The 13,821-nt window shown below is 38.7% G+C and overlaps 1 protein-coding gene across 4 annotated transcripts in view; it reads right to left on the bottom strand.

Moving 5' to 3' along the window:
- LOC131688709 (uncharacterized) overlaps nucleotides 1-13,821 on the bottom strand; it is a 202,652-nt gene that overhangs the window by 24,117 nt on the left and 164,714 nt on the right. For all 4 annotated transcript variants that reach the window (XM_058973184.1, XM_058973175.1, XM_058973193.1 and 1 more), the window contains one exon: nucleotides 1,553-1,665. In XM_058973184.1, the coding sequence (XP_058829167.1) occupies nucleotides 1,553-1,665 (113 nt within the window). The remainder of the gene's footprint in view (nucleotides 1-1,552; nucleotides 1,666-13,821) is intronic.

Genomic DNA, 13,821 nt, shown 5'->3' with positions numbered 1-13,821 from the left:
TAAAAATGTGTGGGGGCTGTCCGAGGTTAAATGTCTCATTGAAATATCGGTAGAGCTAACACCTACTATGTTTCGATATGAAGTTATGTGCATCAGGTGACCAGAACATATGCAAAAAAATGTTTTTTTCCTGATATCACTGCCAGTCAATGGAATTGGTTCAATTAACACACACACACAATTTGCTGCTAAAGTTTTTTTTCACGATTTGGACCGGGATAGGATAACTTGACATTGTATTGAAGACTTTTTTAAATTATTCCCATCTGCAAATGAGTTTCGATTTGTTTACTTTTTCTTCAATTAATAACTCGGTCGCATATAAGTTAACCCCTCCCACTTTATACATAAGAAGTTCGAGAAATTCATCATCTTTTTTGCTTTTTTTCTTTCTGACTTGATACGGAATATTGATAGGAAAGAAATGCCTCCGATCGAAGAATATGACAACATCGCTGGTTTGATTCTGAACACGGCATAGGCAGCATGTGAAGAGAAAAAGCAGTTTCGAGCTGTGAAATTATAAAAGAATTTAAACGTCACCAGCATCATAAGGGTGAAGAAGTTGTAATGAGCAGATAAATGGTATATACCAAGAGAGAGAGAGAGAGAGAGAGAGAGAGAGAGAGAGAGAGAGAGAGAGAGAGAGAGGAATTCACTCTCTTTGGAGATCTGAGAATGAACAAATCATGCATCGAACGATGAGCAGGGCTCATTCGTGTTACATACTCCAAACCTTTAACGCGTGTTATCGATAGTCCGAACAATCTTAAAGTATATTTAAAAGTGTGGTTTTCATATTTGCGTTGACAGGATTTTATATTTATTGTGAACTGGCGAGCTACAGATTGTTCAAAACTACAGCTCGTTCATCAGTTAACTTTTGTGGTTTGATTCATTGGAACAGATGGCCCAACTCAGATGCTGGTTTTGATATGAAAAAAAGACTAATAATTGATGGTTCGAAAATGATTTTGTCGTTCCTTTAAAAAAATAGGTTTACCAATTTCATTTTTGATGGTCTGTGCTACAAACAGGCCACTTCACAATAGTAACACTGCAGAATTATTGCTGTTCGGAGCTACTTGTACTGGAAAGCCAGGTGCTCCAGAGTCGGGGCACCAGCAACGGTAAGGCTCAAAGGCCGTTTTATCAACCATAGCATACTAAACGTGCACCGCCCACACGAAGCAAGACTCGAGAATTGGGTGCGATTTTTGCACAGTTTTTCGGGCATCAAAAAAGATCCAAAATTTGTGAATGAGAAAGTTAAAGTATTAATATAAAAAACAGACATTGCTTTAATTTTTAGTTACGGTAAGTAACCTGAACACAATTTCCGAAGGCGTGATTGCTGGTCGTGGTCCTGTTACTGTATAATAAGAACGCGATTGTCCCGGAATGTATAGCTAGTTGTTCAAGTGTGGAAATATAATTTTCCTGGCGAGTTCCGAAAAACCATAACACGTAATACTAGAGCTATCAAACATATTATCAACGATCACGCATATTTTAATTCCACTAAATTAAATTCCAACATAATCCCACCAACCTCGATTTCCTGGGCCTGGTCCTCAATGATGTTCTGATGGTGTTTAAGGGAACTTTCCAGCTCCTTGTTGCGTTCCAGTAAGGTTTTTCCGAGTTCTGCCGCCAGTTGCAGATCTGAAAATAGGAAACAAAAGAGTTTCGTTCAGTTGAAGTTAGTTAAAGATCAATTATAACCTTACTATTCTAAAGTATTTCAGATAATTACTACGAGTTGACATCTCTTTTTTATTTTTTAAAAATCGAACTTTTGAAAAAAGGGCATCTTTATTTTTTTTTTGTTCATTTTAGGACAATAACATATCCAAACCCATGAGACAAGAACAACTTTATAGTCTGCTTCTTCAGCGCCATAATATGGAAAATCTATAGCTGTATCTATTGGAAATATTTTCTGGAAGAATTTCTGAACGATATATGGTAATATTTCGAACTTTTCTCGCGAAATGGCTCCATTATAAGCGTTCAAATCCTAACTCTAATCTATATTTTTTGTGAAAGTTGCGAAGTGCACCCGTATTGAAAATAAAGACGTAGTCCTACGTCAAAAATGAATAAGATTCTTTTGTACGTAGTTCACCTTAGTTCAATTCTGAACCTTGCGTGGTCATGAATCATAGTAACGACGCCGAATCTCTGAATAAATACTCGAACTCTTAATTTTTCGTTTACCTGTCAATGTTATTTATCTGTCAATAACATTCCAATCGAGCAGAAAAATCACATTTAAATGTTAAATTTTCTCATATTGTCTAGTCTAGTCTACACATACACAGCCAATATATGTAGGGATCCTGGAAAATTGCAGACGTTCGTCCACAATTTTTCTTGTCATTGTTAATGTTTGTGGCACATATTGAATATTACACAAGCATTGAAGCGGCCAGGCCAACTGTGCAGCGTACAAAAAAAAGATGATTCAAAATCATACGGCAATCAAATTATTCATTCAATGAATAATTTAATCAACGGATTATTTTGAACCTTGAATAAGGAAGAAACGTGGACAACCGTACACAACCGTTTCAATTTGATGGGGGTTTGATAAATCGTTGGGAGTGACTTTGCTAAGAGGGTTAATGTTACTCCGTTGGTCCTAGGTTCCTAAATTTTCTCATACTGAAAGCATAAATTTGAGAGCAAAAATGCAATCAACTGATCACTAATTTATTCAATGCTTACCAATTACTTATTACAAGCGGCCCTCACTTAAATAATAAACCACCCGCAAGTGATTGCTCATTTAGCCAAACTCCATTGTGCGAGGCGAGGCGAGGCTGTCTGACCACGGACCCGCGTGCGAGCGGTAATTGGTCTTTGCCTAATCGGATAGCGCTCCGTTGCGAACGATTAGGCAAAAACCGAACAGTATAGAAAAAAAAATCCACCGACTCCCGTCGGATCGAATCGCAGCAACCAATGCGAAAAGCAATCAAACCAATTGGCAGTGTGTTGGCGCAATGTACAGTGAAGGAAACACGTCAGTGGTCTGAAAGAAAGTACACACCAAACTTCTGCACTTTTCCACTCAATTTCTGATAATTTAATTAAAAGTGTAATCGTGCGACCAGACGCGATGCGATCGCTGATTTATTCATAGCCGGTAGACGTCATTGTGTGTGTGTGTGTGTGTGCCAATATCGTGCCGAATCCTAATGCGATAGAGAGCAAGGCAGGCCTGTAAGCGTCATTATCGGCAATCACTGTTCAATGTTGCCATGCCTTCTCTTTCCTTTTCCTCAGGGGGGAAGGAAATCTACGATCGAAAGAAAAAGCCACAGTCACAAATCTGTAATCGAGCTTACCGCCGTGGATGGGTTTGCCACGGGTGTACCCAGAGGGCAGCACGATCGTTTTTTTTTTCTATCATGTAAATGATAACAATAACCGGAGTAAAGTTTACAGCAATTTGAAGTTGTTGAAACGTGACTTTGTTTCGTATCATCAAACAGATAAACTTATCTTTTATTGCTCCCTAAGGAAAAAATGGATAAAAACTATTTTTGCGCGTGAAGAGCACCTTGCCTATAACATAGTAAGCCATGGATGTTTCTATTTCTCATCAGGTTTCAATCGGGACCAGTTGCTTTTCTGTCAGCACAAGTTGCGTCAAATTTTTTTAACTTATAGTCTATTTGGTGCCAAATCGGTACCAGATACTGAAGAGACGAAGTCGACAAACGATCCAAGCCTTATTAAACAGAATTCAAGTTACGTTTTGATCAGATCCGACCATGGTAGTAGATAGCGAGCTAATAATAAACTTCCGAAGTCCGAGGCGCCATGCGCAAACAGCGAAGAGTAAAGAGCACCGGAAATACCTTCCGATGAGGTTGTAGTGAAGGGAATTAGACACCCATCAGATGATGATGCCAGCAATTGGTTAACTAGGCGAGGGGTTCTTCGATTTAACCCTCGCTCGGTTAGCTCGTCCGTCTCCTCGCACCAAAATGACCCCTCGGCTAAGCAATTTCGCGTTTCCTTACCAATCAACCTCGGCATTCGGCGGACACCTGAAGCAAGCCACGATAATGTTGTTTGGGCTGTTGTTTTGCGGCGGTCATAATAATTTAGCCAACAACCAGCCAACCAGGCGGCAATTACCTCCTTCACAGTAATTCAGCGGCTCGGTAATTGGACGAAAGGAATTCGGAGCTGCGGTGCGGCGATTAATATATAGGAAAATTTTCGTTGAAAGTTATTCCGTACATCCGCCCCCGCTCTGGCAGCTGGACGACACTAACACGATTCGACGACGTGTAACTTAGCGGTGGCATTGTAGCACAACACCACACCATAACTCATTTCCTCGATTGGGGTACGAAAATCCGACAGAAAACGAAAACACAAGGTGCACTTCGGGTGCGGTACTATCATCGGTGGTCTGCTCAATTCGGTAAAAGCCGTGCGCTTCAAACGGCACCATCGCCAGTCAGGTTGTGACGGTGATATTTAACGATCGAGTCTCTCTACTGAGGTAGAGTGGCGACGGCACTAGCCTGATCGGTAGGTCGACCGTTAGAAAGGTCAGTCAGTCAGGCAGCAGCATCCACCTTTTTTTTTGCTTCTCTGGTTCGGTGCCAGCTCCGTTTATTCGTGGGAGCGGTCGAGATTCTGCAATACGCCACACAGCCGTGCCGAGTTCAACGGCATTTGGGCCGACCGACAAAACACCGGTTTTCGGAATTACCTTCTATATACTTATTCGGGGGGAAGCTCGAATTGACCCTCGGACTTGGACGCGATCAAACGGTTGTTGAACTCGATTGAACGAGGGCGGGGGTGTGGCTCTTTTACGCTTTTTGCTACTGCGGGTAATACTAGAATGTAGTTAGTCAGACATTGGAAGAAAAGATGGAGTACAGATCAACATTTGTCGGATCTTTGCCTTAGAATCAGTCTATCAGTGTCTAATATCGGTAATAAAGCAGGTTTAGCACTCATAGCATTTCTCGTCATAGGAGATGATCAGTTTCAACACGTGAAATCAAAGATTTTTGCTTATTCAACTTTCTCAACATAGATCATTGATGTATTATGTTTAGATCAAAGGGCCAAGAGTATTTCCTTGGAGAAAATAATTCTCAGTTAAAAACACTCTAAATATTCAGACCCTATAACACCATGTTTTTTGTGATAATCAAAGGTAATTTCAGTCACAGAACCAGAGTATAAAATATATAGGGTTGTCAATTTAAGGGATTTTTTGCATGTGTTTGTTCGGAGCTGTATGCCATATCTGGTTCTGGAATATACCAAAGAAGATAATACATTTGGTCAAAAAATAACATAAGAGCGGGCCATTTGGCACAAAGTCATTTGGCATAATGGACATTTGGCATAATTTTGAGAAGTGATCATCCTGTAGGTCATTTGGCATAACGGAAATTTGGCATAATTATTTTTAACTTCTGAAAGACGGTCATTTGGCATAACGAACATTTGGCATAACTTCGCTAAGTGAACCCGCTGAAGCTCATTTGGCATAATAAACAAATACGTAGTTTATCAGCGAATGACTCATAAGGTTAAAGCTACACTAAGCAACAATAACAATGAGTTGTTTTCCATTATAACCTTCCGGCGGTCGCGCTAGTGCACTGAGTGCACGCTGCTCTGAAAATCTAGCGAAATCGTCTTAGGGTACCAGCGGCTGCTCGTTCGGTGGGCCATATGCCCGACTTCCGGAGGGATAACTGATTTTGCTTTCTTTTAAAGATGAGCAGTTCTTTTGAGTTTCATTTTTGAAGTTTTTGTGTTTATTCATTTTTGCAATTATGGATTGTTTGTCTATGACTTACGTTGTGGTATATTGCAGATTTTACAGGTTTTCGTTGATGCAGCACACTAGAACTGCGATCCGCCAGACGTATGTTTTGTTTTGGTTATCATTATTATGGCGCCAGTGAGTTTTAACTTTCCATGCAGCATTTCGAAAATTGAAATTATCCTTACTATCCTTCTTTATATCATGAGCTGTACTTTTGAACCTATAATACCTATATAACCGTTCGATCCAGACGATAGTTAACTTTATCATTTCTGAATATAGCCAAGCTTTTCAAACGACGATTTTTAATTAATTTACATATATCATCGATCATCGGTTGGGGCGATGCCAGTGTAATGCGGCTTTGCCGCTTAAGCGAAACCAAGGATCCGCCGGGCGAGTTTGCCGTATACCCGCCGTCTGAAACCGGCCGTTATTTACTAATTTGTAAATAAGAATAAACCAATTATGTTTGGACCTTCAGCAGTAGCATGCCTCAAAATTATGCCGAATGACCTCCACTGCTCAAAATTATGCCAAATGACCATCACTTCACGAAAAATAAGAAATTTTTTTCAAATTGTCCGTTATCCTAGAGATAAAATAAATTAGGCCAAATGTCCGATATGCCAACAAACCTTCAGTTTGATCAATTCTCAAAATTATGCCAAATAATTGTTATGCCAAATATCCGTTAGGTTAAATGACCTTATGCCAAATGACTTTATTTCAATTGACTTTATGTCAAATGACCCAAACCTATGCGCGACATGGGGCATACATACGCTAGGCATAATGGACGATTGGCATAATATACGTCAGGCATAATAGACGATCAGTATAATGTACCTTAACCATAATGGACGATATGCGTAATCCACAAAAATATAAAAATAATCGCAAGGCTTTCTTCATCGCAGAGATTTTAACCTTATGCTCGTTTTTACAGGTTAGAAAAAAAATACGCTTTGCTATATACAATTGCATACCTTTGTTAAACTATAATGAAAGACTAAAATGAAAATATCATTTATTCCTTAAAAGTTTTTTTTTTATTTTTTTCATGGATGAGTTGAATGAATTCTTGATTTAAGTGAACAGTTTTGAATCAAGCACATTTCAAGCCTACCTCTAGTAACAATTTAGGATTTAAGGTAGTTTTATAGCCACTCATAAAACTTAGATTGCACTTGTAGCGTTTTATAAAACCTCAATTGTTACTTGGGACTAGATGTATTACCAGTACAATTGTATTCAAATAATGAAAAATAAAGCAGTAAAATGAACAAACATTAAGTTTTGGAACCCATGGAAACTTGCAGTGTTATGAACAGAATCAGTATTAGGGTACAGATGTTACGTTTCTGGCGATACCTTTTTTGTTTCGGTAACTCGTCACAGCCGAACGCCAATTATGCCAATCGTCCGACCTATGCTACTAGGGCCGAGGATAGGGACTTTTGGACGTAACCTATTCATGATCGTGCGAATACGGGCTGTTCACTACAGAGATCGCGTTTGTGTGCGTTTATAAGTGCTAACACGTTCACTTAGTCACCAGGGTGTTATCCTGTTAGCGAGATCACGGGCGTGAATCATCGCGAAGGACTCGAGCGTTTGTATGTTGACGTTTTTATCGTATGTGCTAGCGTGTATGGAACTTTGCGTGTTCGTATATGTGGCCATTCTCATATTCGCGTGTTCTTGAATGATAACGCGCGGATCGTCAAACTGATACTTATTTTTTCACTAAAGTTTCCGGTTATGTCTACTGAATATGAGTGTCATTTTTTGATTGGCTTAACTGAAGGCTAGGCTTCTAGGACCGAGGGTAGAGACATCCGGACGTGACCGACTCAGGATCGCGTGAGTGATGGGTTAATGCTTGAGACCGCGTTTGTGAATTTATAGTTTCTAAAGTGTTCATTTAATTGCCGAGATGTTTAGTGTTGGCGAGATTGCGGGCGTAAGTATGTGTGGATGATTGCAATAACATGTTCTCTTTTGTGACCAGGTTTTGTGCTATCGCAAAGGCCACGTTTATACGTTTAGAGCATGAAAAGATGAAGCTGCTTGTAACAGTGCGCTTGAATATTTCATTTTATACCACTGCGATGGCATATTGTTTTGAACATAACACTCGGGGAGAATTGAGTCGACAAATAATCGTGCCACCACATGAAAGTAAAAAGTACTTTCAAAGGGGCGGAAATAGCGTAGTTGGTAAAGCGATTGCCTTGTGCGCAGCTCACCTGGGCTCAATCCCCAACGCCGCACATAGGGTTAGAGATGTTTCTAAAGAGATTTCTCTAACCCGACAAAGAGGCGAATGACCCTAAGATTAAAACCTCTATAATCAAATTAAAAGATAGTACTTTCAATGTTATTATGTTGTTTGCTCCCTAACGAGTTATTTAAGGTGTAAGTTAGCCCAAAAATATCGCAAAATTTGGAATATCTTTTTAAAATCAACAGATAGGAAGCAATTTTGTTCGACGAAAATATGTTTCGATACCGCAAACAACTTCCACCAAGATTCCAAGTAGGAGAATATTTAAAAAAGCTATCATAAAAAAAATAATTTTAAGAATTCTTCCATAAAATATATTCCATAACATTTAAACCATTAAAGCTAGATTTGTTGTGTCTTCATCAATTTCTTTTGTAGTAACATTTGCTACAACTTTGCCGAAGACACAAAGTTTCTATTTTAACTAGCTCAGAAAATAAATTTCGTATATCACTTATAGGTTAATTAATCACTGAACGATATACTTCTGTGGATGCGCTATTATACGGGTAACAACTTCTCTATACTTCTAAAGTTACCGCTAATAGTTTTGAGCACGAAAACGACGTTTTGAAATACTGTGCACCCCCACCCTATCTTGGTACGCCTACTGGGTGAAGGTGATTGGGATGAGAGAGGGGTGGGTCTGAAGAGGGTAAATAAGGAGGTCGTTTGAGGCAGATCTGTTGGAGCGCTTTGATGGTGGGAGGAAGTGGCTTAACGAGGGGTGGCTTGAGGAGAGGGGTTAGGAAAGGGTGGCGTGCAATGTGTGGAGAGGGGGGCGTGGGCAACCCCTCACCACATACCCCCAGCTATGACCCTGTTATAATACAGAACAACTATATTAGTCAAAATTAGATTGGCCATGTTCAGAGTGATTGCATAACCTTTATATATGAGAAAGGCGAAAACAAAAGAAATTGGTCGCCAAGCCGATGCCCGGTACTGATGAAACGAAGTCGAAACAAACATCTTTAGATAAAGTAATAAGTTCTATGCTCTTAACGTTCCATGAGCGTTTTTACTCATTTTTATACATAGGGAGAAATATAACACAAGAAATGTTACCGTTTTATATCCAAAACGTTTGACTGGTTTCTAAATCGGTGCCAATTACTGATGAGACCACATCGTATCTTAACTTACTTAAATGGAAAACGATTGTGGACAACCGTTTTTTCGCGATCCTCTACAAAGCTTCCGGTACACAATCAATCCTACATCAGAAAGGAATCGCATAATGTCTTCCACCACAGCAGACGCCCGATTCCATTTCGTACCGAGCAGCCATTATAATGTATCATGAAATATGCATTATCAATGGTTCGGTCTTGCCGAGGAAGGCCGAAAAAACAAACCGTTTGATTGTCTGATCGGTCTTTTTACCGCAACAACAGCCCCTGATCAGAAGAAAATCGATCGCTGCGGCGCCGTTGTTGTGTCTCGTTGATTGGCCCCCGCTTGTCGATCACATTACATCGAAAAGGTTTACCTGGGAACTTTTTGATCGATGAAAAATTGGCTCCGATTATGTCAGGTTTACCGAGCAATCACCGATATTCCTCTCTGTCTTGCCCCACACGACGTTTTAGCCGTTACACACGTGACGTACGGGAAAATTGCGGTTCATTGCTCGGCAGCGAGCGAAAGAGAAAGGACCGGGTTACACCTGATTCTGTCCCAATTTACCAGTGTGGGAATTTGCACAATAACATTCGCATCTATCGTTACGCAATTCTGGAAAACGCAACCATATTTAGACTCTGATGTGTATTTGCTCAATTTCGAACGAACCGGTGATGACGGATGATCGTCTCGCCAATTGACCTTTTCGTTTGGCGGTTCTTTTCATTCGCGAGGAAATTGCCTTTGTCGCAATTTACCTGGTAATTCGTATATAATTGTGGAATTTGTGGACGTAAGATGCTATCTCGTAATGACCATAACGAGTGATATGACTGAAAACGAGGAGTCGGTTCCTGTTCTCGGGGGTCGTAAACAATGCTCTGCAGAGATCAATCGGTTGAATGCTGATGTATTTTGTGGTTATTCTAGCTTACAGTTCAGGTTTACAAAGTATCCTCAAGTATGTCAAAAAACACAAATTTATTACTATGCTATATTTCTCCTTAGTGAAGCATATTTAGGTAAAAACTATTTTTTCTCCACTGAGAAAATTGTTTAAAACTAAATTAGTTATAAAATTTGCTTCCGACTTCGTCTCATCAGAATTCGACACTAACTTAGTGACAGAACTAAACAAGCGCTGGATTAACGCTAGCTCCAAAAAACCCTGTCCTGTCACTAAGTTAGTGTCGGATTCTGATGAGACGAAGTCGAAACACAAATTCCATAACTAATCCAAATTTATTAGCTTTCGAAGCACAATTTGGTAACTTCAGGACCATTTTAAATCAATGGATAGATATATGGTTGTCTCATACTAAAACAACACCCGTGAAGAGCGTGAGTAAACCCCTCATTACTAAATGGGCTTTTCACGCATTTCGAAAAACATCGGCTTTTATGTCACGCACCGACAGTTTCAAATTTCGGCCACCAAAACCCATTAACTGCTGGCTAATCCAATCAACGCGTGAGGAAACGCACCAAAGCCTACTGAGATTGCTCGTAATAGTGATCCATCTCAAATGGTCGTAATTCGACCTTGTCATTAAAGCGATTACGCGTTTGTCTCGATGATGTCGTGTGTCGCGGTTCGTTTCGGGGTGGGTGTTGTACAATTTCCTCCGACTGGACCGGAAGAGTTGGATCATGCTGGCTGTGATTCGCTTTGGCTTGTATAAAAGGCGGGCCGCCAGGGTGTTTAAGTATAAAGCGATTCGTGTAGGGAGCATTGTGGGAACTTTTCACTTTCAAGTGCCGATTAAAGATGTTTTTTCAACCCATTGCTGGTAGTCAGCCGTGCCAATATTATTTGATAACTGCCCAATTTTTTTACGGTAATACAATCCCACATTCACGCATACCTTTTTCCAGCTATTTTGCAATCATTTAAAAGGTCCCGGCGATTAAGCCAATGTGTTATCACTTACGAATGTATGGTGTCAAGCGCCAACATACAAACGCCCGCTCTCGCCCGATAATGAATCATTCTTGAACGGCAGTTCCCACTCTAAAATACGGAATTTATATACACTAGACAACAAGTCTCTGGTCGTCATAGTTGAATACTCCAGTGAGATGAGGGAGCTCATTTTCTTCCTTCATTTGAACCATTCACTCAAAATCAAACATCAGAGCGACAGTCGCGAAAACATTCAAAAGCTCACGCGAATATACAAGCGGCTGCACGGTTATATAACTGAAAACACACGCGAAGCTATACACAGCATGCATGCGTGACAAAAAAACACCCATGCGATCAAACACGTTAACATAGAAACGCTCGTATCCTTCGCCATAATACAAATCTAGTTATCCGCGCACACCTACGCCTGCGATCTCACAAACATAAAAACGCCTCGGTGAAAAAGTCAATATGTTAGTCCTAACGAATTTATAAACGCGGTGTAATTATACCAACGTCCGTTTCCATACGAACACGAATCGATCACATCCGGAAACCTCTAACTTTGGTCCTAACATGGTCCATGCCTTTAGTCTTGGTTTCCAAACGTAAACCAAACCCATATACACTAGAAGTCTTAAAGTACCAAGTTTGGATACTCTATTGAGAGCTCTCGGTTCGTGGTTCGTGCGAACATTCAACGCGAATATGCAAGCGAATTTATACACGCGAAGTTACAAACATGCGACACACACATGTCCATGTGATCAAACCCGTTAGCATACAAATACTCGGGACCAGCGCGATAATACAACCCTAATGATCACAAACTCGAACATGCAACGGCGATCATCCACGCAAACCTGCGCTCGCGATCTCGCTAACATAAAAACACCCTTGTGATTAAGTGAACGTTTTCACACCTAGGAAATTAATAAACGCGGTCTCAAATGTGATTGAATAAACCACGCGAACCTGCATCAGCCACTTTCGGAAGTACCTGTCCCCGGTCCTAGAAGCCTAGATCCCATTACCATCAGTTGGACCATTCTGTAAAAAATTGCACTCATATACACTAGACCATAAGTTTTAGCAGGGACATTAACGACTCTAGTAATACGGGGGAACTCACTCTCTACTACCACCTGACGCGTACTATCAAAATTAAACATCAGCGTTGCGGTCCGCGCCACACAGCTATACAATCGCCTTTATACTCGCGAATATACAAAGGCACGCATTTAAATACTTACAAACGCTCGAGCCTTTTGCGATCGTCCACATACACACCCCGCTATTGGCTTTAATCAGTGTTTTAGTGGATGACATTTCCCGTATCGTTTGCAATTGTAGTTGGTGATTCTGACAGGGAACCCTTCGAGAATCCAGCACTACAGGGATGTCATTCCGTCAGATTTAATTTTTTTTATTTCTTCCTTTTTTCCATTTTTTATGTTTCTATTTTTTTGTTTTATTTGCTGGTTTCTATTTTCGTTTATTCTATCTTCCGCTTTTTTATTTTTGCGTATTCTTTCTTTCATATTGTTTTTTCTAATTTTAGTAGTTTATATATTTTTTTAATTTTTTATTTATTTCCTGTTATTTGTTATGTTCTGTTTGCTATTTCCTACTTTATACTGCCTGTTGTTCTTTTTAAATCTTTTTTTCCGTTTTACTTTATCTTTATTTGCTGTTCTATTATATGTTATGATTTTTATCTTCCAATTTCCTATTTTTTCCAATTTTCTATTTTATTATTTCAATTTTCTTTTATTATTTTCTATCTTGTCTATTATGTTCATTTACAATTTTTTTCTGCGTCAAATGTTTTATTCTCGATTTTCAGTGTTCTGTGTTCTATTATGTATTTTATCTTTTTATATTTTCTATTTTGTTTCATTTTTTAAATTCAATTTTTTTCAATCCTGTCTAAAAATTTTTTGCTTTACATTTTCTTTTTTCTTTTTGGTTTAAGCTTTTTATCTATGTGCTATATAATTTTTATTTTAAAATCTCTTTTTGTTATTTTCCATTCCCTATTTACTAATTTCTTTTCTTTTGTTTTTTATATCGATTTTTTATTTGCCTATTCCTTTTTTCATTTTTTTTGTTCCTAATTGTTTTCTTTTTCATTTTGTTTTTTATATATTTTTCCTTTTTTTTTCGTTTCTTGTTCCCTTTTTGCATTCTTTATTTCAAATTCTTTTTTTTTTGGTTTATTATTATCCACTGCTTAGGAAATTTACATTTTCCATTTTTCGTACTTAGTTTTGCATTTTAAATGTTCTTATTCTATTATGTTTTTTCCTATTTTCTGTATTTCATTTCCATTTTACCTTTTTCTATTAAACTTTCTCCCATGATTTTTGTTTTAGAATAACATGTACCATTTTCTTCTGTTTCTTTTTTCTATGATCCTTTTTTCGTATTTTCCAAGATTGTTCATTTTGTTTTTTTTCTATTTTCTGTTTTTTTTTTGCAATTTCCAATTGGAATTTTTTTTTTTGAAATTTTCTATTTTACTTTTACGATTTTTTGTTCTTAATTTTCTAGTTTTTATTCTAGTTACCAAAATATAACATTTGATGTTTCAATTCAGAATGTTCTCAAATGCAGACGCAATAACTTCCAAATTCAAAAATAGTATAGAATATTTAATAAACGGCTGAGAAAATAGTGAAG

The sequence above is a fragment of the Topomyia yanbarensis genome, chromosome 1 (genome assembly GCF_030247195.1).
Source record: "Topomyia yanbarensis strain Yona2022 chromosome 1, ASM3024719v1, whole genome shotgun sequence".
Taxonomy (NCBI): Eukaryota; Metazoa; Arthropoda; class Insecta; order Diptera; family Culicidae; genus Topomyia; species Topomyia yanbarensis.
The sequence above is the reverse complement of the archived record's forward strand: the minus strand, read 5'-3'. Positions and strand labels throughout refer to the sequence as shown.